At 42.3% G+C, this 27,689-nt stretch overlaps 3 protein-coding genes and 1 long non-coding RNA gene across 5 annotated transcripts; 2 read left to right on the top strand and 2 right to left on the bottom strand.

Moving 5' to 3' along the window:
* The first annotated feature begins 21 nt into the window (after positions 1-21).
* On the top strand, positions 22-2,309 carry LOC122395365 (diphosphomevalonate decarboxylase). 2 transcript variants are annotated; one of them, XM_043392864.1, is made up of 9 exons: positions 22-115; positions 621-691; positions 767-834; positions 899-945; positions 1,020-1,171; positions 1,247-1,414; positions 1,497-1,790; positions 1,873-2,034; positions 2,113-2,309. In XM_043392864.1, exons 1-9 carry the CDS (start codon positions 49-51, stop codon positions 2,260-2,262), a joined length of 1,179 nt encoding a protein of 392 aa, XP_043248799.1. In that variant the 5' UTR covers positions 22-48; the 3' UTR covers positions 2,263-2,309. The 2 variants fall into 2 exon arrangements, with proteins under 2 accessions (XP_043248799.1, XP_043248800.1); XM_043392865.1 differs by having other exon boundaries at positions 31-61.
* Positions 1,246-2,134, bottom strand: LOC122395369. The gene is made up of 3 exons (XR_006258972.1): positions 2,009-2,134; positions 1,477-1,562; positions 1,246-1,379 (listed from the first exon to the last, which is right to left on the bottom strand). It is a non-coding gene; the product is annotated as an uncharacterized LOC122395369 (long non-coding RNA).
* A 375-nt stretch (positions 2,310-2,684) lies between the features above and the next one.
* On the top strand, positions 2,685-3,443 carry LOC122395368 (acyl-coenzyme A thioesterase 13-like). Its single transcript, XM_043392866.1, has 3 exons — positions 2,685-2,873; positions 3,028-3,212; positions 3,287-3,443. Exons 1-3 carry the CDS (start codon positions 2,793-2,795, stop codon positions 3,441-3,443), a joined length of 423 nt encoding a protein of 140 aa, XP_043248801.1. The 5' UTR covers positions 2,685-2,792.
* Positions 3,444-4,995: 1,552 nt separating this feature from the next.
* LOC122395363 (peroxidasin) lies at positions 4,996-17,958 on the bottom strand. Its single transcript, XM_043392860.1, has 7 exons — positions 17,759-17,958; positions 17,303-17,624; positions 16,647-17,177; positions 9,044-9,561; positions 8,043-8,811; positions 7,342-7,696; positions 4,996-7,060 (listed from the first exon to the last, which is right to left on the bottom strand). Exons 3-7 carry the CDS (start codon positions 16,838-16,840, stop codon positions 5,009-5,011), a joined length of 3,888 nt encoding a protein of 1,295 aa, XP_043248795.1. The 5' UTR covers positions 16,841-17,177; positions 17,303-17,624; positions 17,759-17,958; the 3' UTR covers positions 4,996-5,008.
* Positions 17,959-27,689: the final 9,731 nt, after the last annotated feature.

The raw sequence follows: 27,689 nt of genomic DNA, 5'->3' as shown, positions 1-27,689 counted from the left end.
AGATAAAAGCTTGTTACTTAGCGCATACACGTCCAAGACGACCGGTGAATGAAAGTTTCAGGTATGAATACCGTTACTTGCGTAGCACCAGTGAACATCGCTGTTATAAAATATTGTACGTATTCTTCTTTTATTTATTTTTAATTGTTATAATTACCATAATTGTGGCAATTCTTAGTAAATACAAATGTAAGGGCAAATTATACGCAAAATGTATTATTTTACGATATTTAATCTAGTTTAAAATCTAATCGAATGTTATTCATAAAATTGCAAGTACTATCATTTCTGTTAGGTTACTCTATTAGAAAAAATGCTTATAATTTCCAGGCCTAATTTAGATGCGCGCCATTTTCGTAGTTCAAATTATAAATTCGAACAAACACAAGTTTTCCTATGTCCGCGAACGTTTTCATTCCTTTCGACTCTCATCAAAAAAGGTGCATGTATATCAAGTAATTTGCATTTGAAAAAAATACATTTAAAAGTGTTATAGGTATCTTTAAACATTTGACCTGTCATAATAATTTAAATTTAAATAGATATCTTTAAATACTATGCAAATAAATCGACGGCGAGATTGTACAATATACGTATTAATATTCACGATTTATTTACAGGGGGCAAAAGAGATGAAACGTTAATATTACCTGCAAATGATTCTATAAGTGCCACTTTAGATACTGATCAGGTAAGTATATAACTACATTTAACAGAGTTGTAAACAAACATTATAAACTTCAATTACGACTTTTTTAATTTACAGCTATGTGCAAAAACAACTGTAATGATCAGTCCACAATTCAAAGAAGATCGTATGTGGTTAAATGGAAAGTAAGTTTTAACAATTTATATATTTTGGAAATAAGCTTTGTTCGAATGCACTATAATTTTTCAGAGAAGAAAACATCAAGAACCCCAGATTGCAAAACTGTTTAGCAGAAAGTATGTACTTAATTACATTCAACCGTACTGAATATTTTAAAAGTTTAACTGGTAATGTAGCGGTGTAATTTTAGTTAAAAAACGAGCAGGCAAATCAAATGCCTCGGGACAATGGAAAATTCATATTTGCTCGAAAAACAATTTTCCAACTGCTGCTGGTTTGGCTTCCAGCGCAGCAGGTTATGCTTGTCTAGTAACAGCTCTTGCAAAATTGTACAAAGTTGAGGTATTTTAAACAAAATTTTCATATTATAGGATGTATAGTATTGCTTACACTTTATTTCCAAGCATTATATTCTAGGGTGATATCAGTTCGATTGCTCGTATTGGCTCTGGATCAGCATGTCGTAGCGTTATGGGAGGTTTTGTCAGATGGCACATGGGTTCTGATCCCAATGGGACTGACAGCATCGCTAAGCAAATTGTTCCTGCCTCTCATTGGCCAGAAATGAGAATTTTAATATTAGTCGTATATATTAATTTTTTTCTCTGCTATTTTAAATTAATTTTTTTTATAGCAAATATACTCACAATCGTACGTTTCTTTGTAGGTAAATGATTCGAAGAAAAAAGTTTCTAGTGCAATTGGAATGAAAAGAGGTATGGAAACATCGGAGCTACTGAAACATAGAGCAAAACATATAGTTCCTGAAATGGCAAATAAAATGCAGCAAGCAATAATCGGCAAGGATTTTAAAACGTTTGCTGAATTAACAATGAGGGATTCTAATCAAATGCACGCAATAACTTTAGACACTTATCCACCTTGTGTCTATATGAATGATATTTCGCACGCAGTCGCTGATCTTATTCACTCCTATAATGATGCTATTAACGACATCAGGGTATTATAGACATTAAAATATTCTGTCCTTCAAGGTTAAAATTCGTATGCGCGTAATTTTATAAAATAGTTGTTTCTTTTAGGTTGCATATACATACGATGCAGGACCAAACGCGACTTTATATCTCTTGGAAAAAAATGTACCAGAGGTTATGGGTTTACTGGATTACTTTTTCCCGCCATTACCCGATACTTTAATAGAATACAGAAAAGGGCTACCTATTGAAGTCATTAAACCATCGCAAGTAAATATTATTCCCTTGTATAAAATTGTGGTTTACGTTGCATATATTGAAACAAATAACTTCTTCGTCTGTTTTTAGAGTCTGTTAAACGAGATAAACGTGCAAAAATATTCTCCCGGATGTTTTAAATATACAATTTATACTCGCGTTGGAGATGATCCTAAGTATCTCAAAGATTCCAAAGATCATCTTTTAGATAACCAAGGATTGCCAATCAAACATGGCTGAGTAATTTCGTATTGTTAGAAATGTTTATATTTTATTTACTAATGGAATGCTGGTATTTTTACTTATTATATGATGGAAAATAAAAGATTACCTATATTATTTATATATGTTATTACCTTACTTCCTGTATAATAATATTTTCATTCAAAATTTATATCAATTGAGAATGCAACTAGGTACTACTGATTCTAGACAAAGATTATAATAGCATAAAATATCATAAATTTGAACTTTAGACTTTAATTTATGCAATGTAGTATATCTATTAGAACTATTGATGAATATACATATTTTTCGATTCACGATTGAGAATTTCTTAGCTAGTCAAGGTTTATAAAATTTACAGGTTAATATAATGGGTTACGTCGTGTATAAGTAGTAAAATCGAAAACTGATAAGTAACGTTTCATAATTAGTAAGTAAAAATAAATCTTACGTTAGTGCATGAAAGAAGTGCATCAGTTTATGTTATAAGAACTAAATATTTTACAGCGTAGAAACGTAAAAAATACATATACTATACAGAAATCATGACACGCGGCGTTGAAACTATTAAAGCAATTTTGAATACCATTGGTAAGAAACCCAATTTTGGACAGTGCTTAAAAAATGTAAGTTTATAGTACGTTCGATTTCCATAATAAATTACAGAATATAACCAACATCAAATATCTTTCAAGTTTCAAATTGAATTTTTTAACTTATATGTCTGAGAGAATTATTTTTAAATTAATTTTAAATATTTTCTCATTTTGTTTGCAATAGCTTCAAGTAATTTCAGCAGGAGATGGAAATTGCAAGGCACGACTCATTGTTTCCGAGGATCATTTGAATCTAGGTGGTACAATGCATGGTGGTTTTACGAGTACTCTCATCGATTGTGTTTCTACGTATGCTTTGATGACCCATAAGAACGGTGTGCCGGGAGTTTCAGTGGACTTAAACGTTTCGTACGAATCCTTTATTATATAGTCTTTTGTATTTTCAGAAAAGTAATTTATACACATTAATAATCAATGTACAGGTTTATGAAACCTGCTCTTCCCGGCGAATTGATAACAATTGATGCTAGAACTGTACGTGCTGGGAAAACCTTAGCTTTCCTTGCAGTGGATATCACAAAAAACGATGGGAAAGATCTTATCGCTCATGGAAGACACACAAAATTTGTTGCAAAGTGAAGTAATATATACCGCAGTAGTCAATGTACAGAGTTCTATAGATTCAATAATATAGTATAGTACCTGAATATTTTTTAGCATTTCTTAATGCGTATTTAATATATTTATTCAATGAATACAATTTCTTGGTTAAAAGTTGTATTGTGCTCTCTTGTACAGAATATATAAAATGAACACATTGCGACTAAAACATTTCTTTACTATTTAAAAATATGTATATATTATAAATGATTATAATACATGGTATAATGTTTAATGGCACAAGATTATGAAAAATGCAATTACTGGTGATATAACAACGATCGATGTTAGAATTGTGCAGTTTTTTTGGAAGGAAAAGATATTTGTTGCCGGATATAAAGCATATCGACGAATTAATTTCCTGCAATATCAGCAACTAACATACACGACGTAACACTGATTTATACACGAACACGTTCATAAAAAAGAAAATGTAGTATTATTATTACATAGAAAAGGTTTAAAAATTGTTAGATGTAAAAAAAACTACATTCGATCGTTTTCGTGTTTCTAAAGTACCAAATTTAAATCGCAAGCTAAATAAATTCGCGTCATAAAATTGATTATATAAATAATTTTACCTAAATGAATGGTGAAATGTGCCTACATTATGCTACTGAAGCGACACGCAATTCTTTGTGATCTACGAGTGACTCGTTTCATCGTCCGAATAAGCAAAGATTTAACTAAAAAAATAACAGCAAAGAAATAAACCCCATTGTTCTATTGTATGTAAATACCTGTCTACACTTTTTTAAGGTCTTTAACACTTTGCAATCCCATGTTCCTTATACAAGACATTGACAATATTTATTTTAACTCTAACGGTCTCTGATCGGGATGTAAAGTCGTCGAGGAAGTAAAGATGAACATTTCTAAGCAAATTTCAAGTTTGTCGTGTCATTTAATACATTTAAAAAAAATAAAATAACCTACATTTACGTCCGCCTATTTTTGCATATCAATCTTCATCCCAATCTAGCGTAAAATATGTCTGGATTCATTGGTATCGCTCTGTGACAATCCTCGTTGAAGTGCAATTTAATTCACGCTGTGATAAGGGAAAGTTACTAGCTTCGACACTAACCGAAACTCTCTTCGAACAAGCGTTTCCACTATTACCAAATGGATGAAGTGCACAGTTTAGTCACCATAGGCGCGGCGCGCGTGGTTTATTCTCAAACGTGGCAACTATCGTATGTTTACAAGGCCCCGTTGGGTATAAAGGCCCTGCTGTACCCCGCATCCTGAGTATAGAAATAAGTGCGATGTATCAACCTGAAGACTATTCAGAGTACAAAGTGTCAAAGTATCGGATACAGGACTAGAGATGCGACATTTAAACAACGAATCAAGTCGACACAGCAGAGGCCAACAAAGAATCGGTCTTCGCGCTCTATCGTGCAGCTCCTACGATTCACAGTATATGTACAATAATAATTGCGCAAAGTTAATAAAACTCTGAACTAGAACAAGTTCGAGTGAACAGAAACGAATGAACGGTGAATGCCTGGTAGAAGAACGGCGACAAGTCGTCGATTTTTCTACTTGAGTGTTTTCGCCTCCTCTAAGAACAATTTCAATTCCTTTACTCTGCGCGACAAAGACTCGGCTAATACGCTAACTCTTTTAGATTCTAGCTCGACCTCCTCGACCGTTCTTTCCAAGTACTCGATTCTATCGTTGCGATCCCGTGGGACCAGATTATTCGCGAGGTTATGTTGCTGGGGCATGTATTTGGCCGCGCTGCGCCGGAAACGCGAGATCGTATTGCTGTTGTCTTCGCATCCATCGCAGCAATCGGACCATATTCTTAGATCCACATGCGGTATTTCGTCGCAGTTTACGTATCTGTTCTCGCCTTCTGGTAATAGAAATACGTTCGGTTGTATTCGGTTGATGTTATCGCCGTTATCGCAGAGAACGCGAGCCAAACTCGCCTGTTTGATCTGAGCAAGTTGCTCCGGCTTGAAGACAGTGGGACTCTCGTACCAGAACCTGTCGCCGTTTCTGGTACGTTTGAATTGCTCCAGCAACAGGCACTTGAACAGAGGTCCCACTTTGGCGTTTGGTAGCTGATCCTCCAAAACACCGCCTACCCAAACATCTATATTCCCAGGATGACCATACAGCTCTCGTAGTTTTTGTCTGACCCGGGCGCTGCGTATATCACCGGCCAGATCCTCGAAGGTCTCTACGCGCGACATGTTGCAAAAACGTCGCCATTCCAAGTACCCGGGCAGAGCATGATCTCTGCCGCGTTGAATGTTCATCGCGGCCAGATCCAGTGCCACTGCGTGAGCAGTACGGAACAATTGCTCCGTCAGCTCAGAGTTCAAGTTCTCCTCGGGTAGTTTCAACTTGGCGGCAGTGGCGAACATGCCTCTGATCAAGGGATCGACGCCACCCTCCTCGACTAGTCTCCACGGCGCGAAGAACGCGTCTCTTAGAAGAAGAGGACCCTGGGGTATCGACTGGAAGAACTCATTCAGACGCTCGAGTCGCGGTTGAATCAAGGTGTGGCCGAATCTCAGGGCTGCGGTGGCGAAAACGTTCGACACGCTGGCGTCCAAGTTCGAGTCGTAGTCGCGATAAGAACCTAGAAGTTGTTCCGCTGTGCCATCGAACACGCGGGGTATCCAATGCTGATAAGTAATATGTTGCATCTCGGCACCGACGATCTTCCTGGCCTCTTGATAAAGCTTTTCTCCGTTCCAGTGAGGATTCATCTCCCGCAACTGACGAGCCACGCGGTTGTGCTCCCGCAGCCATATCGTGTGCATCGCCAGCAAACCCACTTGCTCGTTGGCTCGAATGTCCCCGGCTACGAAACAATTGATCGAGCTCTCTAGCGGATTTCGTCTGCAATCCACAAACTGACCGGAGGCATACGGGAGCAGCGCTTTATGCCCAGGGAAAGTGGGACCTTCTCGTAACAGGCCCTGATCCGTGGTTAAGTCGCGCAGATCCCTGGCCAAATCGTCGTCGTAACCGTACACCTGGGAAGCGTCCAGGTAGCTGGTAAGCTGGTTCAGTTGTTCGCGAGGCGTGAAGCTGCCCCACAACACGCTCGTCATACCGGAACCGCAGACCGCGCTGGTTCTGATGAAATCGATGCACCTTCTGTTAGATATTCGTGGATCACCCGGTGGGACCTCCATGGGGAAACACGGGGCAGCGTTGTCGCAGGATTTCTTGCAGTCTATACCGTCCCACGATTCCCTGGATACCGACGGCAGGGAGTGGTCTAGGTCGTGATCCAAAAACTGACCCCATTGCATCACCATGTGCGTGATCCTCTCGTCGGGGGTTATGTTGTGCGTAGTCACCAACGTTGTCGAGACCAGCCGGGCTGCTGGCTTTGGATACCCGTAATAACGACGTCCCCTTTCCCAGCCTACCGGCGTCGAGAATCCGTTCTCGTAGATCGGTTGCAAGACTCTGTGGAAGCCGGTGTAGGATGATCCCCAAGTCGGATGGCGTAGGTTGTTGCAACTACCGTCTATGCTACGGTACTTGTTGTGAAAGCACATGTTTGTGCAATTTTGCCGACGTCTGTGGCCAGTGCACCCGGACAATCTTTCGATCTCCAGGACCTGGGGTACCAAATAATATCTTAGGGTACAGAATTAGTTGACAGTCGTCTGTTTGAACTCTCATCATGCTTGATTTGAAATGAACAGCTTTAGACAGTTTTCTGGGTCGATTAACGTTTGTAGATCAAAGTATATCATTCGAGGGTGCTAAGAATATTATTACAAGGCACTATAAAAGTAGAGATATTATATCGAATACACAACATTATACTCGATGATAACATTATAACTGAAACAGTAAAGGACCGTCAAAGGTTTAAGATATCTGAACAAAAATTTACCTGTTCCGGTGTTAGAACTTCCTCGTATCGGAACTCTTTGGTGGTATTTGCCGCCATACCGGCATTTACCATTCGTCTTATGTTAACAAGTGTTCTTTCGAATACTTCTGCTGGCCTGGCTGCGGCACGGCCAACCGCGTCCGGAAACCGCGCGAGCGCGAATGGATTTACCCGCTGCGCGGATCTATCGTCGCTGAAGAGGCTTGCCAACGTGTTATTAATGGCGCGATCGATATCCTCTTTGGCATTTTTGAAAGCTCTGATCACCAAGACATTCGTCGCCTCGGGTTGGCGAACGCGAACCAGAGCTTGGGCGGTCGCGCGACCATATTCGTTCACAGCCGAGCACTCGTACCTGCGCGAACAATGTTCATTCAACTACAATCGAATCTAAGGAATAATTTTAATGTCAGAAGAAAATGAAATAATTCAAGTACAGTAAGATGAGAAGTTGGCTAGTGGGTCTGATCGAGAACAATCTTCTCCCTATAGACAGAGGAAGATGGACTATACCATACAGTATCTTCTTCCACGTAGTATACCATTCTAGAAAGATATTATTCTGTATTTAAACAGACTCGGTAGCCAACTTCTCATCGCTGCCTCTGAAAAGGTAAGGTTCGATCGTTGATCTGCAGCCTGATTCTAGACTCGAATTTATCTTAATACTGTTTTTAGGTACCGATAAAAAATGAATTCACCTGCCAGTGTCCGCAGAGGTAACATTGTAAAGGTACAAGCTTCCTCCCCGGGATATGCGGACTCTGTTCCCTTCGACGGCTGTTCCATCCTTCTTCCACTGTATCACCGGTTTCGGAACACCCCCTACCCTGCATGGAACCTCGATAATGGTGCCTGGTTCCACCTCCATGTCTCGAGGCTCGTAGGTCAACTTGGGCGGCCCGTAAGACGTGTCGACTACCTTCAAGTCGGCGCTGGTCTCCGCGAATCCGTTCGAGTTCTGCGCCCTGCAAACGTACCTGGCCGCGTCCGACTCTTTCGCGGCGAGGATACGCAGCACGTTGCCGTCTTCCTCGGTCGAGAAACGACCGGCCAAGTTCAGGGGTTCGTTGTCCCTCCACCAGTGAATCTTGGGCAATGGTCGACCCTCGGCTTGACACACGAAGCTCACGTCTGCGCCCACCTGCACCGTTTGAGACTCGGGCAATCGAGTGAATCTCAACGACGGCGACACGGTGACCAGCGCTCTGGCCTTCCGCGACTTCGTGGACCCCATTTCGCTCTTGGCCACGCACTCGTACTCGCCAGTGTCCTGCTCGGTCGCGTCCGACACCACCAGCGTCCCGTCCTCCTGGATCGTGTAGCGGCTCCCATCCACGGGCACCTCGTTGGAATCCCGCATCCATTTTATCTCCGGCGTTGGGTCGCCTATCACCTCGCAGGTGAAGCTGAAGGTACCGCCCAGTCTGACTTCCACGTCCTGTGGTCCGTTCATGATACGCGGCTTGGCTGAAGAAAGAGGATACCGTAACACATTCATTCCTTCTTTCAAAGTTAGTAATATTTTTTTATACTTGTTACTACCGTAGACTCTCTTGCAAAGGTCGGAAGAACTTTGGTACGTTTAATCATAAATACCTCTAAAAAACTACCGAGTATTTGCCTCTATGATGCTACATTCTCGTGAACAAGATGACTAGATCTACAAGTGGGGACGACTAGGAGGTTCGAGCTACTCAACTGCAATGGAAGTCATCCGGCGACATCGCCGTCAGCGATCGACCTTTCATCTCCACCGGCGACTGGCAGTCGGCCGCCATCTCAGCGGGTTTGCTTTGAAGGCGTTGCACCAGCCAAACGAGGTCGCAATCGCAGACTAGGGCGTTGCTGTCCAGACGGAGCCGCGTCATCGGACCCACGTTCTGAAACGCGTCGGCGGGCAACCGATGGAGCATGTTGTTATGAAGGAACAAGCGTTCCAGGCCGGGTAAATCATTGAACGTGCCCCTTTTGATCTCGCGCAGGTGATTGTAATGCAAATACAGCTGCTCTAATTTCGGCAGGCCCGCGAAAGCGCCCGGCGACACGCGCTCCAGACGATTTTTGTAAAGATAGAGGATCTTCAGATTGGGTGCTCCTTCGAAGGTTCCTGGTTGGAGGTGTCTGATGCGGTTGTCGTTCAACAGCAGAGTGTGCAGTTCGGATAGACCGTGGAATGAACCCGGTCGGAGCTCTGCTATATTGTTGAACCGCAGGTCACTGAAAACAATTGGTTTTTGGTAAATAAAGCGTCTCGATAATGGTATAAGTTGGTCGTTACAGTATGTTGGAATAGTGTCTTTTCTCTTCGAGAACTTATAAAACGTAAGAGTCGCTACACTATGGGCTTAAGACGACAAAGTATAAATTTTTAGAACCGTCTACCCGTTAAAAGTACAAGGATAGCGCCGATGCAGCCCGTTGCACGCCTCGTCGCTGCGAAGATCGTCAGAGTCATAAAGCGCGAAGCTCTTAATTAACGATTTTACTCGACTCGTTGCGCATTACCGTCCCCTTCCCTACCCTCTAAATTGTCGGGCGAGTTCTCGGTTCGACGCGTCGGTATTTTAACCTCTTTATCGCCACGGCAGATCTTCCAGTGGCTGGTTTCGTCGAGCTCGATCGGAACGAAAATGGGACGAGTCGCGCGGAAGCTTGATTTTCGCGCTTTCCGCGATACGCCGCGTAATAAAGGAACGATTCTTGCAGGAAGAATATTCCTTGGTAAAAGAAGCTTGAAATCGTATATCCCGCTCCAGTTAATTACGTGCGCACTGTCACGATCGTTCATCTTTATTTGATATCTCATTAACGCTGATAGGGTCGTGCGGATTAAATGAAAACCGATGCCTGCCTGCGCTCTCGTACAACTTGGATTTAAACGTAGTTGTTGGATCGGAACAATGGGGTCGTAAGTTACTCTATAGAAACCATGTACAATTAGTCTCGCGGGTCCATAGAATTACATATACAGCGAGTCGCAAAATTATTGGCACAGGTACGCGTTTAAAACAGAAAGCGTCGATTCGATGGCTTGCAATTTCCTGGAGTACATTTTTATCGTGGATTTATCACATGGTATTTATAGATTAAAGCGATCAGAAATCATGTTCTTCACCGTGCAGGGAGTAAACTCAAGAGTTACGATCGCGTGAGCGATTCCGTGATTTCTGTCTGTAAAGAGTTGACCGAGCGAATTATTGATAACACGAAAAATAAACAGAAGTTAATTCGAAACTCCACAGTACAGACATTTGGCCTCTAGTAGTAAAGGACTGTTTACAACACCCTATATTTTTACTAATCTTTACCATAAAAATGTACTTACTATATTTTAAATATGTTTGTCTCTTATGCCATTTGATAACCCGTTCGATTTGTCTGACTCGCTCTGTACAACTCTCTAGATGTCAACTCACCCAAGTTTGACTATCCAAATCGTTCAATCGTTACGTGAATTATTGATAAAATGTACTTTAAAAAAAAAAGAAAAGGAGGAATGGCAACCATTAAGCAGAGAAGCAACTCCCTTTCACCGATCATGTGTTTTGACAAGCCAGTATTAATGACACATGGTATTTGCTTCGCGCCGCTTCAGTAATTTGCCTCAGGTACTCGTCGATGTCCGTAACTATTTGCGTTTCATACGTTTAACATCGAAATAACGTAATACGATCAACGTTGCTCGTCGATTTGTAAAATTTCCGCGAACCAGTTACTCTACGGATTCCGGTTTCAATTTTTCTTTCGTTCGCCGACAAACGAATTACAATGTCTAATAATAACGCGAGAAATCGTAGCGAGAAAGCGATAGAAAATAAATATTATTAAACAGCGTTCGATAGCTTCGAATTTTGACACGTGTTTATCGATAGCTCGGACCACTGATGCTACTATATGTATATTGCTCCAATAATATTTTTACAGATGCTGCCGCGGGGGAACCATAAATATCTTCCAATGTTTGATACCGTAACATTTCGCGAAGAAACTTTCGAAGACGAGTGTTACAATGAATTGAATCTGGACGCGACGTAAAACATTGCGCCGAAATGAAGAATTAATGGGAAATAAATCATCGGATGAAGCGTATTTGCAAAGAAGATTGATAACATGGTAATAAATTTTGATATACAAGATATATTATTAGATAGGCTAACTATCGTTTTAACTATTAACTATTCTAATCCGTACGAGAATGGCGTGGGGACCCACACTGCAACATCGATATTTCAGTTACAACTAGAACTAAAACGATTAAATATTTCAGGCATCGTTCAAAGTATCCAAGTCCAAATTTTCAGTATCCATTCGAGTTGAATGGCGTTTGTAAAATAGAGGTGCACTTCACCGTGTACCATAAAGAGACGCTAAAAGCGCCTTAGCAACTGCGATACGCGTCCGATCCAAGTTTAATTCGATTACGTTTAAGCTAATGAAAACATTCAGCTCCGTAACGAACAGTAATTTTATTCATGTTCCGCTTTACAGGCCCTTTCAGCGATATCTGCCATTGAAACTGCTCGAGGCGGGCAGAGCCGGCTTCGTTTCTTTGCTAAGATTTTTACGAGGAGGCCTCAAGCACCCATTGTCTACCCTAGGTATAAACAAAGAACACCGTGCAACGCGGATAGCCGTAGAGCTAGGAGAACACCGACGAATCTGCACGAAAATAGAAACTGGTAGAATGTAAACTACGAGGCCGGTTTATTGTGGCTAGATACGCGAAAAAGTTTAATAGCATCGCTGGCCTTCTTCGGTCATTCCTTATTATAAACGATTTATCGCATTCTACGTGACTTCTGATCGCCGTTTAAATTTAAACACTCGTACGTGCACGATTGCAAAACAGATCGACATTTTGTAATTTGTATTTATGCATTGTAAGATGCATTTCATTCTATCTAAGTAAGAATTTCGTTTGACTTCGGTTGGTAACATCGCGCCGGAGTCGGTCAAATTTTATTCACGTATAATTAATGGAACGACGGATTAAAAAGAAGTCTGTTTATAGATTCTAGTTCACCAACGAATTCAATTTAAAAGTGCGTGTCAGCGTTGAAACATTATTAACCGTTACCTCACGTTCGAGCAGAGATAAGAATGATCCGACATCGGTGAGAAGATTGGTCATTTTGTGCGTTTCACGCGATGCTTGTCCACGTAATCAATTTATCGTACGAAAAATAAACGAGCGGGATTTAATCTTTCATTATAAACGCGACCCTGATCCGCGGAGCCGCGAGGTCGCGAGCTGACCGAAAAAATTATCATTTTGCGAAGAGGTCAGGTTTTACTAACAGCATTTTACCTTGCCCCCTTTGAACTTATGCTTGCCGTCCACTTCAGAATTTTACTCTTGAAAGTCGGTATCGAGAACAAGAGCCTTTCATACGACCGAGAGCCTTCGTGATGGAACTTGCCCCGTCACTCGTAAGCTCGGTGTATTTGTGTGAAAAGACCCTTACTCTCAATGCTGCATTCACTAGAACAGTGGTGCACAATCTTCTCCGTTATCGGATTAAATATTAAATACAATTATATTTCTTGCGGGCTCAAAAAACTTATTACTACTCTTCTTCACGAAGAAATTGTACATATTACGAAAGAATGAAAGAAAAGAAATTAAATTACCACCCTTCGTGACCAACTTGTACAAAACTAACTAAGATCGGTTAGAGGATTAGATTGTAATTGTTTTATATAGAAGGTTCTTTAGAACAATTGGAAGGTCCTAGCTTAACTAATCGCGATTTCTTTTAATTACTTATCTGGACCAGTATACGCATTAAAGCGCGCGCTTGTTTCTGAGTCATCTCTTAATACAAACTGTTGATCTGTCTTTCTCTAAACGAGATTTAATTGTCATTGAGTATCCGATGCTTTCGCAATTAGCTCTGGAGCTATCTAATTAGTCATCTGTTATTCATCAAAATAAAATATATTATTTAAATACATTCTGATATTCTGCTTAATAATTGGACTAACTCCTGTGTTATTAGTTCCACTTTTTTTCTGCTATCAGAACGTACAATACCATTATTACTTATCGTTGGTTTCAACATTTCCAGGTATGGTGTGGAAAACGATCGGTGACAAATATTTAAACGAAGTCCTTAACCCGATTGGGGGTGTCGGAGGCGATAAAATATCCCGTCGTGTAAATATGTCCGTAGATACCGTCTTATCGTTTTTTTCCATCCGTGAAACGAGAATGTCCGCTTATCGTTTGAAAAATTCAATACAAATCGTTCGCATAAAGCGAAAAGAACAGAAAACTTGTTGCACGTATGTATCTATATGCACGAGTATACGATTCGTTTCGATGGAACGTACTTGCGAATTTATATATTTTATCTAAAGTATCTTTCGTATATCACAAATTATTTTTTATAAATTAACGTACGAAGAGCCAGTATTTCGACTTGTTGGTATATGTATACGAAGGATGCTAATTAATGTTTAACGTATTGTCACCGGCGCGAAGCCAATAATTTCTCGGAAGAGGCGTTGCACGACGCGTCGAATTCGCGAATTGGTGCATCCGAGAATCAGCGTTCCTGCGATTGCCCTTTGTTGTTCCCAAGAAAGATTCATTTCCAGCTAGCGTCGGCGTGTTTTATTGTAGATAGTTCGAGCGGCCGCGGCGGTCATTCCTATTTTAACCGAATCCGAAAACACCTTGCCGTTCGCCGCGGAAGAAGAGAAATTCGTTCCGACGTTTACGCTGACAGCGTACAAATAGCGGTACAACCGAGAACAGGACGAATCCACCAGGGAAAATAAATAGAACCATAGATTTCGATCTTGGAAAGAAACAGCTCAAGAAACTGGTCTGCGCGGGCACAGGAAGACACGGTTCAAGGGAGCATAATGTGGATCGTTTAAGTGTGTACACACAAAGAGTGGCAAGGCCATTAGGTGGTGCAGCCTGAGAGAACGTAACTCGAAGCTTCAATTCTTTTTTTTTCTTTCTTTACATCCTGCTGTTAATTTAGAAGTCGTTGGACATTCTGTAAGACCAAGGATGCAACAGAAACGGTGATTAACGCGACCTGTGTTGTCTTCGTTCTTTGAACGCATTGAAGAGCTTTGCATGCAATTACGAGAGGTCAAATAATTGGAGGATTGTTCCAACGACTTTGTTGGAACAAGGTATATTTGGCCCTTTGAAAGCTTAAACGCGAGATACGAGCTTCCTTATGAAACGTGACAATTAACAATGAAATATGAAACTAGTAAAAGGACGTTGTACGCGTGGATAATTACGTACGACACGAGAGTAATTTGATTCATCGGTCAAGCGATTTCTCGTATCTCTATTTCGCAATTCTAAAATACTACTATAAATTAGCCTAGATTATATTTTCAATGTTACATGACTGTACAATATATCTATTGAAGAATAATAAAAGGAGCTTGTCTAAATATCCGTGCTTTTTACTGGCGTTTCCACGCTATTAACTTTTTGATGTACGATAAAATATAAAATAAAACCGAAGTAGAATACTATAAAAGAGTTGGCAAATATCCAGCAAAATAACGTACAAGACACTAAACAGGCCTGTAACTTGGAAAAAAGATCGGGCAACGTAAATGTTTATAGGAGCATTTTTTATTATTTTCATTCGAAACTATTATTACGCCCGTATTTCACGAAACATCTTCCACAAGTTGGATATTCGGTGAAAATATTATTACGTTAAGTATACGTTATTGGTTTCGTCTCTGTTGTTCGATTCATCCCTCTGAATTGCCAAGTAACACGATCCCATAATTATATCGCGCAGTATATAGTTTTAAACGGAAACAATTGCTTCCATACGATAAAGGACGCTCATGAAAGGCCCATAATACCAAATTTCAGTTAAGCCTTTATAATTCCAGGTGACTTCAATGGTTATTACCTGCATTTTTCATGTCTGATTTAATCCTATTATCAATGTATATCATTATGATTTCAGGGAATATACGTATATGGTCTACAATCTGTTTATAAGTTTTCACGCGATTATGGATACAGTTGAAAGTCTGCTATTCAAATATTTCACCAGTTGAATATTCAAAGATTCCAATAACGACATTCGAATACGCTATAAATGGTTTTCTTTCACCATCGTCAATAAGGTGATCAATTTAATTTTACATTTTCCAAACAATAATTGAATCTATAAAAATACCTGAACGCACAAACCGTGTCACCATTAAATTTCTTCGCGTCCAAACCTCCTGTACCCTTCATAACTATCGTGAGATCTTAACTGAAATATACGAGCGTCGTGTACCTACTCTCCCCGTGAGATGATATATTGTGTTTTCTTAGAAAGGATTCAATATAGATCTTGGCTCCTAGTTCCTTACAAATTATGCTGCATTGTGCGTACGACAGTGTATAATTATGATCGTATCTGTAATAGACTTACTATGCAAAGACTGGAAGTTCACGGGAAATTGGTCGACACCATTTTCCTTTATAAAAATCGTAATGGTCGAATAAATTGTCCAGCTGGTCTCGAGTAAATGAAACTGACACTTTCTCTAGATCTTTTCGTACGACTTTCTTACTCAACGTTTATGGTCAATCTCATTTTACGATCCTATTACAATAATTTGTACTGTTGGAAACTGCTCGAACTCTGATTTTCTCTCGGTTTACTTTGCTTCCTTTAAGAACTCTGATTTTGCGATGATAATATTACTTCTGTGTTATTTGTTAGCCTGCGAAACGCAAGAATTTATGCCGTGTGCTTTCAGTAATGATACGAAAACGTGCAAATGATGATATTCATCCGATCAAAACGCTCGAAAAAGGATACTAGAATACTGAACCACCCGAGTAACGATATTGCAACGCTCAAATACAAGATTATTAATGATACTCAAATACTCAGACGCTCGAGTAATGATATTAAAATGGTAAAACACTGAAATACTGTAAGGTTATCCGCAGGATCGAAAGAGAAAATAATTGGAATAGTCCCGAGCCCAGTTCGACGCGCCTGAACCGCCTCGAAGGAGCAAAGAGGGCAGGCGTCCCGCGTTTATCCGGCTCCGCGGGGCTGTGGATACGATTTTGCTCTTCCCACGTGCATTCTGTACTGGAAATACCCGCAGCCTACACCGTGAATTGCCCGATTACACCGAACCCAATTTCTCTCCGGTGATCCACGGGGCCGCCGCGGGGGAGGCGGTTAAGAGCGAGCGGTTTCGAGGCTCGGAGCGCGTCGATCAGATAAGGAGGACGAGTAGTCGCGGGCCAAGGGACGCGAAGGAAAAGAAGAGTAGAACCTGAAGTGGCCACTTACAGGACCGTCGTGTTGGCCGGTATCCGCGGTACCCGACTCAGCTTCTGAAACATGCACCTCACGGTCTTCACGAAGCACATGCACTTATGGGGGCAATCAGTCCTGCCGTCCTGACGCTGCTCCGTCCCGGTGACCTGCAGGGTCAGCAGGGCCCAGCAAACGACCAGTATCAGCCTCATGTCTATCGTCCGCATGATTCTTTCACATCAAAACAGCTCGCATCGTTTGGTGGAGCACGTGCTACACGGCATCGATGCGAACGAGCGGTCTCTCGAGCCTTTGGACGCTTTAAGGTTACTTTCACCTCTTCGCGGCGAGAGTATCCGCGAATAGCCCGTTCCCTCGAGTGTCCTGACACTCGGCTGAATCTTCTCTTCCCGACGAGCTTTCCTCGGAGGACTCTTGACCTCTTGCTAAGGCTTTCCAATTCCTCGGAATCCTCGGGATTCCAATGATTCTTTCCGATCAGGAATCTTCCAAGGTTTTGCGATTCTTATTCTTGCTTCGGGTACTCGAGGTACCAAGATTCCTCTAAGAGAACAGATATCACACTTTATTGTCCGAGGACGCTTACGGATAAACTTTAGCTTGTTATTTCTAGACGCTCGGTATCGAAAAATGTTGTTGGGGTCCCAAGGACCCGAGACTCGATGTACCTTTTCGTTCTCCCGGCTCGCAGGATTCCTCGGCGGCGAGCGAACGACTATCGTGCCAGTCGGTTTTGAAGCAACGGCGGCGACAAAGGGAAGAGGCGCTGGTGGACGCCGCCGCTGCGTTCTGGTCTCGTCTGGTCTCGTCGCGGCGGCTCGACTACTACTGGAGCTCCTCTGCGCCACGCCGCGCGCCGTGGACCCACGAGACCGACCATAAACGCGTCGCGTCGCGTCGCGTCGTTCGGGAGCACGAAAGCTTTTCCTCGCTAGGCCTCTCCCCCTTTCGTGTCCCACAGGTATCGACGGGATTCCAAACTTTTCGAATCTGTACAATTTTTTATCATTATTATTAATTATAGCTTCACGAAATAGTTCTATGTATTTTATTATTCGGTTACCAAGTTTGAGGGATACATTTTTCTATTTTATCAAGTCCCTATACTTTTCGCAAGTACCTACATTGCACGCGTGTCGTACGCATTGGCGCCACGCTGTGCTCGCATAAACTTCCACGGACTATTTATGAACGCTCGAGACAAGATTTTGCATTTGTCTAAACAACTATTGTAGATATACTGGCGAGGGACGAGGCGAACGTCGGGCGTCCTTCTGCTGACGCGACTACTTTCTTGGAGGTCTCTGGAGCGATCGTTTTTCTGTAACTTGCAATTTCAAGGAAACCGCCGTCGCACAATTGGCTGCTTTGTATGTGTCCACTTGAACGTTTTTTGCGTACACAGCACTTAGGAGCGTCGCGTTCTACAGGACTCTGTGTTCTCGCGTAGAAACGCTGCCCGTATTACATCTTTGCTATCCGTGCTTTGGACTCCCTTGATGCAGAAATCCATGTTACGAAATTATATCCTAATCTAGTCCCTGGAATGATCGATGCATCTCAACGAGCCGGGGCTCCCGCTTGTTCGAACTTCATCCATCCGTAGTGCTGAATGTTTGAAAGGCTGGGCCAGACCTGCAAAGCAATTGGAAGTTCAGTCGAAGAACATCGAAAGACAGTTACCGGTAGCTAGAATGAAACTGATGTTACGATGGCAGCTACAGTTAGTTCATAGAACGAGAGCCTGGAATTAAAAGGAGTGTCGTACGAATTCTAGCACGTTATAAATTCCATCCATAATAAACGCGAGGCTCCGCCCAGAATCACACGCTGCGGACTTTGCGAATCGAGAGTTATAGTATTCTTGCAACGGGTTCAACGACAAATACAAACCGATCTACATTTTTCTCGACGATATCGTTCGCAAACGAGACTAAATGATTGCTTATCGAATATCAGCGATGATAATCGGTAAACATTCACCATTAAATATGAAAACTTTGCGAAGAGTGCGTTTGGAATTTGATCGGAAACGGACGGAGGGAAAAGGCCTTTGATGGTCCGATTAAGTATAATATAATTACATGTATTAGCTAGCTATACTCGACGTTTATCCAGCAACTCGACTACGTTCTTCGTGAACGTTCGATACGAAATCCCCAGACGGATAAGCGGGAATGCTCGGTGCACTGACGCGTTTGCATATGCATTATCTAGATGCTGGTTGCATCTGCGATCGTAGAACGTGCATGCACGCGCAGACGTGCAAGTTCAATGAGCGCCAGACACCGGCGCCAATCTATGGCTACGCGAGGCTAACAGTACCTAACCGATCTATAATCAAAGGCTTCTCGACTGCAAGCCCTCCGATGACACTTTAATCTGACGTACAGCATGTGGACATAATCGAAGATCGTGTTCGCCAGCAATCGATCAGATGTTATAATCGATGTTGACGTTGCGCCAAGGATCGCGCGTGCATGCATGAATTATGACGTTAGATGATGTTTTCAACCCACGATCGACGGACAGGGGTCTTCGCCATTTCAAACATATATTCGTTAACATTTTTAAAGGGTGCAATGTCGTAAAAAAAGGCTAATTCGAATGGTCTGTTAACGATCGTTCTGTATGTGCACGCGGAGCAAGGTTCTTTGGCGTATAACCCGGCTACTAGGACCTCCCGTAAAAGTATTTTCTAGCCACCTGGTGTTCTATTCATCGAACGAACTCAAAGAGAGCGTAGGAGAGAAAAAAACGGGGCCATTACCTTCGTGACCTGTTATCGCATTGTCGCGGAACAGCTGCCTCCTCAGGGAACAATACAGGTGCATTGGAGCCGGAGAACAAAAGAATACTTAACGAAAGAGAAAGTATTAACATACTGGGTCACCGGTTGTTAAACGCATTCTTGATTAGAATATGAATACACGAGCGTTTAAAGGACGACAATTTGGTCAGACGAGATAACGGTGAAGATTTGTTTGTCATTCGCATATAAATTGTTACCATTGCACGGGAAAATCTACCATCGTTTTACCAAAACTTGTGTTCTTTTCCTGCGCTAGACTATAAGGGGCGATTCTCCCGCAAATAGACTCGAAAGGAATGTAGCTTAAAACTATGACAATACTCCTATGTGTGTTTTAAGATTTCTCTAATCTTCTTGGTACACTTTCCATCCAAAAAAGAAAGTTGTTTAACGATCCGAAGATAAAAAGTCGAGGGAATCGAGAGGAAATTCTTGCGCTTATCATCGAGTCGGACAGCTCGTTATCTGTTGTTCCTAATATTTGTAACAAGCGGATTACGGAGTTCTGTCCGCCGTCGGAGCGAATAATTCGAAATGTGGGGAGACGCGTTATCGACTCGGAATACAAATTTGTCCGTCGGACGAACTAATAGCGCCGAGCGATAAAGTTAATCGCGAACCCGTGCAATGTATGCAGAAACGAAAGAGGAACGGAACGACGCGATTTACTAGTTTTTTCACGTGGCACGAAAGGAACACACGCTCGCATAATCGCCGCGTTACCACACCGTGAAGATAACGCCGCGGGAGAGAAGGCTCGTGAGATTTTCATCGATGGCACAATCTCTTGCGCAATCTCCGATCGCGAGGAAACCGAAGATTCGAATTTATAATATATGTATTATATGTATGTAAAATGATCCACGATAAGCCTAGGAGAATTGGCTTGGCGATCAACCAGTTGTTAATTACGGTAAGAATTTTCTCATAAACGGTGTCATTGCTATGCATCCTTCCTCCGAAAGCCCTTTCACTTTCCTCGCGTTCTATTTTCCAGAGGCTGCGGTCCCCGGTTTGGGAGCCTCTGATTCGCAAGGACACCCCGTGGAGAGGCTATTTCAGTTATTGGTGTAATCGGATTGATCTCCGACGAAAGTGTCAGCGAAGATCGAAGACGTGGAACTAACGATGCGACGTGGCTGTCGACCGTAAATAATCCCTGTGTACAAAAATTGATATTAATGCGACAGCAGTGGTACACCGGGGCGGATTCATCCGGGTTCCCAGCGACGATTTCATCGACGTCTATTAAGACTGTCGTTGACGCGGCAGACACAGCTGGCACAGTTCATGCCTAGATTAATCATCGTTACGTCGTTCATCGATGCGACGACCGTGAACGGGGAGGAGCTTTTCAGACTCTTCGTATCGTTTTCATTGGAACTGATCGCCTAAGACGATCTACGATAGGACAACGTCGTCGAAAGTCGCCAGACCGCGTGGTGGATCAAAGGCCAAGGCACCCAAAGATCCACGTTTTAAAAATATCTTTGCGGCAGTTTACGTTGCCCCGCGTGCACATCCTTCACGAAGGAGATTTATCCAATAAAACTTGTATCGCACGATAATGGCGGTCGTGGAAAAGCGTTACGTCGATTCCATTGTTACGGGAGGGAGAATCGCGTGTGCTTCGATGCGTAATCAATTATGCGAGGCCATTTCACCGTCTTCATTCGTCTGGCGGTGCGGCTGAACGCGAAACCGAGCGAGGCCTTTCTCTCTCGACTCTCTGTGCCCCTTATGCCTGGTGTCCACTAAAGAGTTTTGCTTTCAAGAGTTGCTATCAAAAGTAAGACTCTCTAGTGCAGTGTTTCTCAAACTTCACCTTACCTTTTACCCTCGTGGCGAATGATCAAGTAGAATCAACCCTCGGATGGCTGAATGTCGGACTCAGGATCCCTAGAAATAATTGAATTAAACTTTCAAATTTGTTTTAAAAGAAGAAGAAGTTTTCCCAGAATACTGACCTTATCGACCGTGTAGGTGTTTCCTACATTTGCTTTTAAATTTATTGCGTGCCGTTTTGAGTTGAAATTGGTTCCTTGCTGCTTGATAGGTCATTTGTCATGGTTCGAAATTCGTTTTCCGTGCCTCCAGTTCCAGCATTACAACTATAATAAGAAGAATATCGATCGACGGTGTCAAACATTGATATATTATTCGAGTGCAAGAATAAAGTAATGAACGGTGAAACCTTTGCGAGAAAGAATCTCTTTGAACATTTAATGAAACGGTGAATGAATTATATCGGTATAAATTAAGAGTGCACGCGAAGGGAAGGACGCCACAGAAATTGAGTGTGAATGGTAGCGGGCCACGAATGGTAAGAGTCCTCGTGAAATCCAATTATATCTCCAGAATCTCTGCATCAAAGGAAAAAGTGATATTACAGCTTGTATAAAACACGGTTCGCGATGATGTGGATTCTAGCTCGGTGGGCCATTCAATTCCGATTACATCAAGTAAATATTGTGGGAGTAAGTTGGTTTGTCTATCTTTAGAAATAATCCCATCCTTCTTCGAGGGCATGAAACAAGGCTTAGGGTATTCTTTGAGGATTAATGGGATACTTGGTGCTCGCGATGTCTGGATCTCTTGGGGTTCTATTAATAGCGCCGGTTTCACGGATTAAATCCTGATCGCGGATATATTCGTGGTAGAACAGAATCGTACATTCTTGTACGGATCAAACCAACATTCACCGACCCCGGCCGAGGCATTCGTATTAGATCTAATTCGCTGTTCTCGAATAGTAAAACGACTCTGTGACTAATTTGCACACGCGACAAGGGGATTAGTATTTTAGCGTTAACCAACTTCTGTCAAGACCGAACTTTGATCATTTCTTAAAATATCATCCTCTCTGGATTGTCTTGGCTTTTATTTTATTTAAAATTTTTTCACGTTTGGGAATATACGAGGAATCGGTGGTATTATTCGATAATCATATTCGACGACAAGTTTGCTCAGCTTCCAAAGATACTACACGTCCCGAAGGTATCGATATTTAATTCTCTCTCTTTTCCACTGTTCCGATGATAAATTTCGTGCACGCCTGACTCGACGCCGACCTTCATCCTACATCCGAGGCCTCTTTTTATCCTCGATACGTATATGGAACGCACATGGAAACCCCCTGCACTCGGCGAGGCTCTTCTTCTGTAAATGGTCCCGGCGCGAGAGTTAAGAAACGCAACGGTTACGTCCTTTGGCAATTTTTACATTCCACGAGACTCGCTCTCTGTAAATGGCACCGACGCAGGACTCATGCTGCACAGAGACGACGATCTTTGATTATTTTTATGTAGGTCGAGGCTCATTTTGCAAATGGTCCTAACGCGAGAGTTCATAAATGCTAAATTTACGTATACCGGTCAGTTTCGACGCGCGAAAAAGAAGATTAAGAACCACTGTTTCGTCCAAGGGTTCCTTTCGAAAAGTGTTTACACCGACGATCGCTCGGCGGATAGTGCGTATCCGGCTTTAAAACGGATCGAGTCGAGCAAACAACGGAAGAGGCAAAAAATCTTGCTTGTACAGAAGACGCGTTTTATTTTTTCGCGTGTCGTAACGAGCATCTGCGTTTCTGATTAACACGTGCAAATTTCGAGCCAGTGCACGATCTCTCGTCCACGACCTTCGCCGAGCAGACGGAACTCCTCTCCGGCGAGATAAGTTAAGGAAAACTTGTTGTTTCTTGGAACGCGCGACGTTACTCGCCGAAGAAAGGTACTCGACTTCTTTTCCAGCCATTTTCCAAACCCGAGAGCGAAACAGGTCGTTGAATAAACGTGAAAGGTAAATACAAATCGGTTTCTCGATTATACGGCGCGAACACGTTCTTGCGTAAGCCACGACAATGCCCTGATCGTAAATAGCAATCGCGCGAGGTTTATAAATTACGTCCATCGCAGCGAAAAGTTTTTCGATCCTTTCGTCCGGTCGAATTGCCGCGTTAACGATATAAAATCGTGACTACTTTGATAACGACGATAAAAGCAGCTACAGTGATTAATTTACAAAAATGCTCAAAAAGAACATCGAAAATATTTAACATTTAAAATGAGCAGAGACGCGGTTTAATTTTTTTACGATACACAGTCTGTCGCTGAGAAAATAACAAAATGAGCGTAGAATATGAATTAAGCCCGTTTAGTCATGCGTGATTAAAGAAACAGCTGTTGGTACAACGAACAGCCAGAATAACAATGTTTCCTACGGACGTGATTATTTACTCTTATGACAGCCCAATGAATCAGAAAAGATGAGTGTTTCGAATGAAGTCACGCCGATATAAAGATACGAGATTATCGCGTTTCGGTTCTTTTTTAAACGATCCCAAAGCTACGTGCCTCGTCCCTATGTATGGCAATTACGCTCTTAAAAAGTTCCTGCCTGGTTTTAAGGGTTTTTTTTAAAGGGATTCTATTTAAATACTTGGCTAACAATGGAGATTTCGTTTCGAACGTGCTTCGGAAATGCTAAATTTAGGCTTCCCGCGGCAGAAGGTAAATCGAACAAGGTTAATGACTGGCTTCCTTCGTCGATAGCTCAATTATGATCAACTACGCGTCAAAATAGAACAGCCCGGTTTCTATCTCTGTCGTTGATTGATATTTCAATGTTTGAAGCAATATTTTCTAGTATCGGAAGGGAGGCTTCAAGGGTGGGTACAGAATCTTTGCTCGAGTAGAAGTAGATCATCGTATTAAGTACCTTTACCCTTTTTTTAGTACTATTTTAAACGTACTTGTTTCAAGAGAGCATCTTTCTGGAAAGTTTGGACACTGGTTCAAAGGAAAAGGACCGATCGAATGCAAATAGATTGAACGTGGTCGCGTCTGGAGCAACCGCGCGATTCGTCGGCCTCTTTGTTCGGTTTAAACATCTGAACCCTCCCATTGGGCCAAGGACTGCTTCGATTCTAATATTAATCTGCGTCTGTCGAAGACTGGGTCCTCCGCGCTCGCCGCATCAACGATTCTTTCGTTCTCTTGAAAAATCCTTCCAAAATTATTTAGTAAATACTGAAACAGAAAAATGAAGATATAAAATCCATAAACTTGAAATAAAAATTACTCCAAATTCTATTATCGTCGTAATCGCAAATATAAAAGATAAACAAGAAACGTTAACGCATGGAAATAACAGTGCCTGTTGAAATGTTGTTTAGGAGAAGCGCAAATAAACTATCAACTATAACAACCACTTCTCTAAGTTCATGAACAGGGAGTATCGGTACTCAAACACAAGGAGAAGGATACAAAATAGTACTTGAATAAAAATAACAAAATCTGACTCAAGAGTGCTTATACAAATTAAAACTAACGGATGTTAAACTGCGAAGAAAAGCTAGTTTCGGTCGAGCATCGCGGCTACGCTTTGTTGCATAAACAAACCATTAAACAATGAGCATAAATTCATACCGGGAACGGCTTTGCGCGACGGAAATTTCTTCTTTACCGAGAACCGTGCCCCATAAACAATCATTAACGTATCAATAAACGCCTCGATAAACCACAAAGGTTCGAGTCAGAGTCCGTTGCGTTCCTTCATGCGCAAACCCATAAATCCGGACGATTTCGCGTGCGCTGACATTAAGCGTCCTTGTAGCGCCTCTTGTGCGCAGTTCGAATCGCTTCCGTGGTCTCTGCAACCAGTTAATGCGATAACGCCGTGGCAACAATACAGCAACGTCGTCGAGTACGGCGTCTGCAAAATAATGATAGACGTCGAATTAACGTTACGTAAGCGTCACTTATAGTGCGTACGTGCCTTTTGCAGGACGAGCCTGTCGTACGCAGGAAAAATCCTACAACACACCCGACAGGCAACGACGCTCTATGCTGGCTAAAGTCGTTCTTACGCTTGATTCGGGCGTCGTAAAAAAAACGTTGCATAGAAAGGGTCCACGAGTTCCATAGAGTATTCTTGAATATTTCATGCGACACGTCGAGAAAGCACATTTTCGCATCTGCTGGTCTCGTCCCACGTTAGGAGTATCCCTTTTCCTTCTAAGTCGGCGTTGACCAGTGCCGGATCATCGATTTTCGATCGCAAGGAGTGGGTACGATCCCACGCGAGGCTGTTCGTGCTAAATGTGCTGTGGCAAATCAGTGCTGCCTAAATATTGAGTCACTGGCTATTTCTGTAGCCGTTCTCCGCGCCTAGGCTCGTAACGCGAGGTAACGCGCTCGCTCGCTCGCTCGCGTGCGTTCAGCTCGAGAGATTTTGCGCGCGGTGCATGCTGAAACGCCTAGCGATTCGCAGCCATAAAGAACGGCGACAAGCCGCTAACGAATCGGACAACGCGAGCCAAGACAACCCGATAACGCGAAAAGAATGCCCGCGTAACGAAGACAGAGGCCAGTCGACTCTAAGCTCCTTTGCTTCGATCGATGATATCTTTCATCTCCGCTCTTCGATCGCCTTAAGGGAACCTGAACGGGAAAGCAAACCTCTTTTTATTGGCTCCCGCAGAGTTCGCCAAGCCGATTACTTAGCAACGAGGAAAGAAATTTATTAATAACACGCTTTGAAACAGGGATTCTAGGTTTAATAATTTCTGCTTAATTTCGACATGTGTATTTTTAAACTGCAAAGGGTTAATACGGATTAATAAATATTATAGTATTGATAAAATATTGATCTAGAGGAGCAAAACGTCCACCACCGTTTTCTGACCATAATTCAAAGATGGCGGCGCGCGTAGAGCGCTGCTCTCTAAACTGGAGGATCGATTCGCTAAGTAAAACATACGATGCAAGAATAAGTCGCGGGGATGTTGAATATTTAACATAGACTCGAGTGTGAAAATTGTTTAGCGTCGAATACCTAACCCCGTTTACTGGTAGACGGAAATTGACCGATCGACGAAACGATCTCGATCCAGATCCGTCTCGTAAATTACGGCAGTGCATATTTGCTCGTTAATGACAGATGTTTGAAGGCACTTTGCCAGGTCCACGCTGCCAATCGAGTTTAGTATCTCTATGATATTCGATAGTCATCGGACCGAGTGCGATAAAAATGCTCGTGGTTATTTCGAACTCGACTCGTTTGATCTCTGAAGCGTGTCTAGTACAAACGACTGTCACGTGTTTGTCATTAGATTATGGCCTATTGTTTTGAGCGTGCTACACGTGACGAGTGCATAGTGTATTTACGCCGCGTAACACTATTGACTTATTAGCCGAGCACTTGTTAAGAGAACGGGATATTTTATCTGTCTTCGTTAGATTTAACTGCTCGGAGTTCCTTAATGTCGAGAAGGGAACGTTCGTCGTAAAAAAAAAAGAGCAAGAGAATGTTTATCGTTTAGAGACTTTCAGCCTCGGACAGCAACGTTATCCGTTTACATTATAATTTACTCGGACTCGAAGATTAACGCGTTAACCGCCAGACCAACGTAACACTTTTCACGATACCAGAAAAATTAAAGGAACAAGGATTGTCCATTTTTTATATTACAAACCAAATGTAGCTACTTCGGTCTACAGTTCAATTTGGGCGTTCCTCTTTTACGAGTCAGGAAGTTGCCACCGGAAAACAGTAATTTGGGATTACGACTGATCGAATTTATTCGTGCATCTGTTCCCATCGAGTTCGTCGCGGTTCGATTAAATTCTTGGGATGATTTATTGTATGTAAATTAAGAGACGGTAATAAAATCGCGATCAATCTCGTTCGCCTAGCGATCGACGGGACTTGCCAGACAGGTTACGCGACGCTAATAACTACATTGGGGAATGCCGCGGTTTGTTTGCATAATTTTTACTTAAGTTCGACAGTCTGATGCCGGTTACGTAATTACGTTGCACTAGAATCGTAAGAGTTTATCTCGTGGCACAGTTTCTACTATTTTGCGAGTCTCGTTCATTGTTTACAACAGCCTACGTAATATATCAATAGGATAGTCCATTTTAATCCGTATATACGTACATCTGGAACAAATAGTAACGCGTTCGAATACGAATAAACTTTCAATTTAAGAGCATTCGTACATAACACATTACCCATTTTCAGCATTTTCAGCATTTTCTTCGTGTCACATCCTCGCCACACTCATACTTTGCACGCACACTCTCTCCGTTTGAATTCTCGATGGCCGGGGAATCGGTTAGTCAAAGAGGAAGTCGTGAGGTCCGCGGGCAAGTTCATCCAGATCTGAAACATCACTTTTACTCAATGTAAATCTCACTCAAACAGGTAAGGACAAATGAAGAAGCCTATAACGATAGCCG

Source organism: Colletes gigas, unplaced genomic scaffold, assembly GCF_013123115.1.
Source record: "Colletes gigas isolate AHSC1104 unplaced genomic scaffold, ASM1312311v1 Colletes_gigas_Sc00005, whole genome shotgun sequence".
NCBI lineage: Eukaryota > Metazoa > Arthropoda > Insecta > Hymenoptera > Colletidae > Colletes > Colletes gigas.
The sequence above is the reverse complement of the archived record's forward strand: the minus strand, read 5'-3'. Positions and strand labels throughout refer to the sequence as shown.

Coding starts and splice junctions, on each gene's coding strand:
- LOC122395365 (XM_043392864.1), top strand. CDS start 49: ATGAAAGTTTCAGGTATGAATACCGTTACTTGCGTAGCACCAGTGAAC. Junction 116..620: donor CATCGCTGTTATAAAATATT/GTACGTATTCTT, acceptor ATTTATTTACAG/GGGGCAAAAGAGATGAAACG. Junction 835..898: donor CGTATGTGGTTAAATGGAAA/GTAAGTTTTAAC, acceptor ATAATTTTTCAG/AGAAGAAAACATCAAGAACC.
- LOC122395368 (XM_043392866.1), top strand. CDS start 2,793: ATGACACGCGGCGTTGAAACTATTAAAGCAATTTTGAATACCATTGGT. Junction 2,874..3,027: donor TTGGACAGTGCTTAAAAAAT/GTAAGTTTATAG, acceptor TGTTTGCAATAG/CTTCAAGTAATTTCAGCAGG. Junction 3,213..3,286: donor TCAGTGGACTTAAACGTTTC/GTACGAATCCTT, acceptor ATCAATGTACAG/GTTTATGAAACCTGCTCTTC.
- LOC122395363 (XM_043392860.1), bottom strand. CDS start 16,840: ATGCGGACGATAGACATGAGGCTGATACTGGTCGTTTGCTGGGCCCTG. Junction 7,697..8,042: donor ACCTCTGCGGACACTGGCAG/GTGAATTCATTT, acceptor TTGTTCGCGCAG/GTACGAGTGCTCGGCTGTGA. Junction 7,061..7,341: donor AAGTTCTAACACCGGAACAG/GTAAATTTTTGT, acceptor TTGGTACCCCAG/GTCCTGGAGATCGAAAGATT.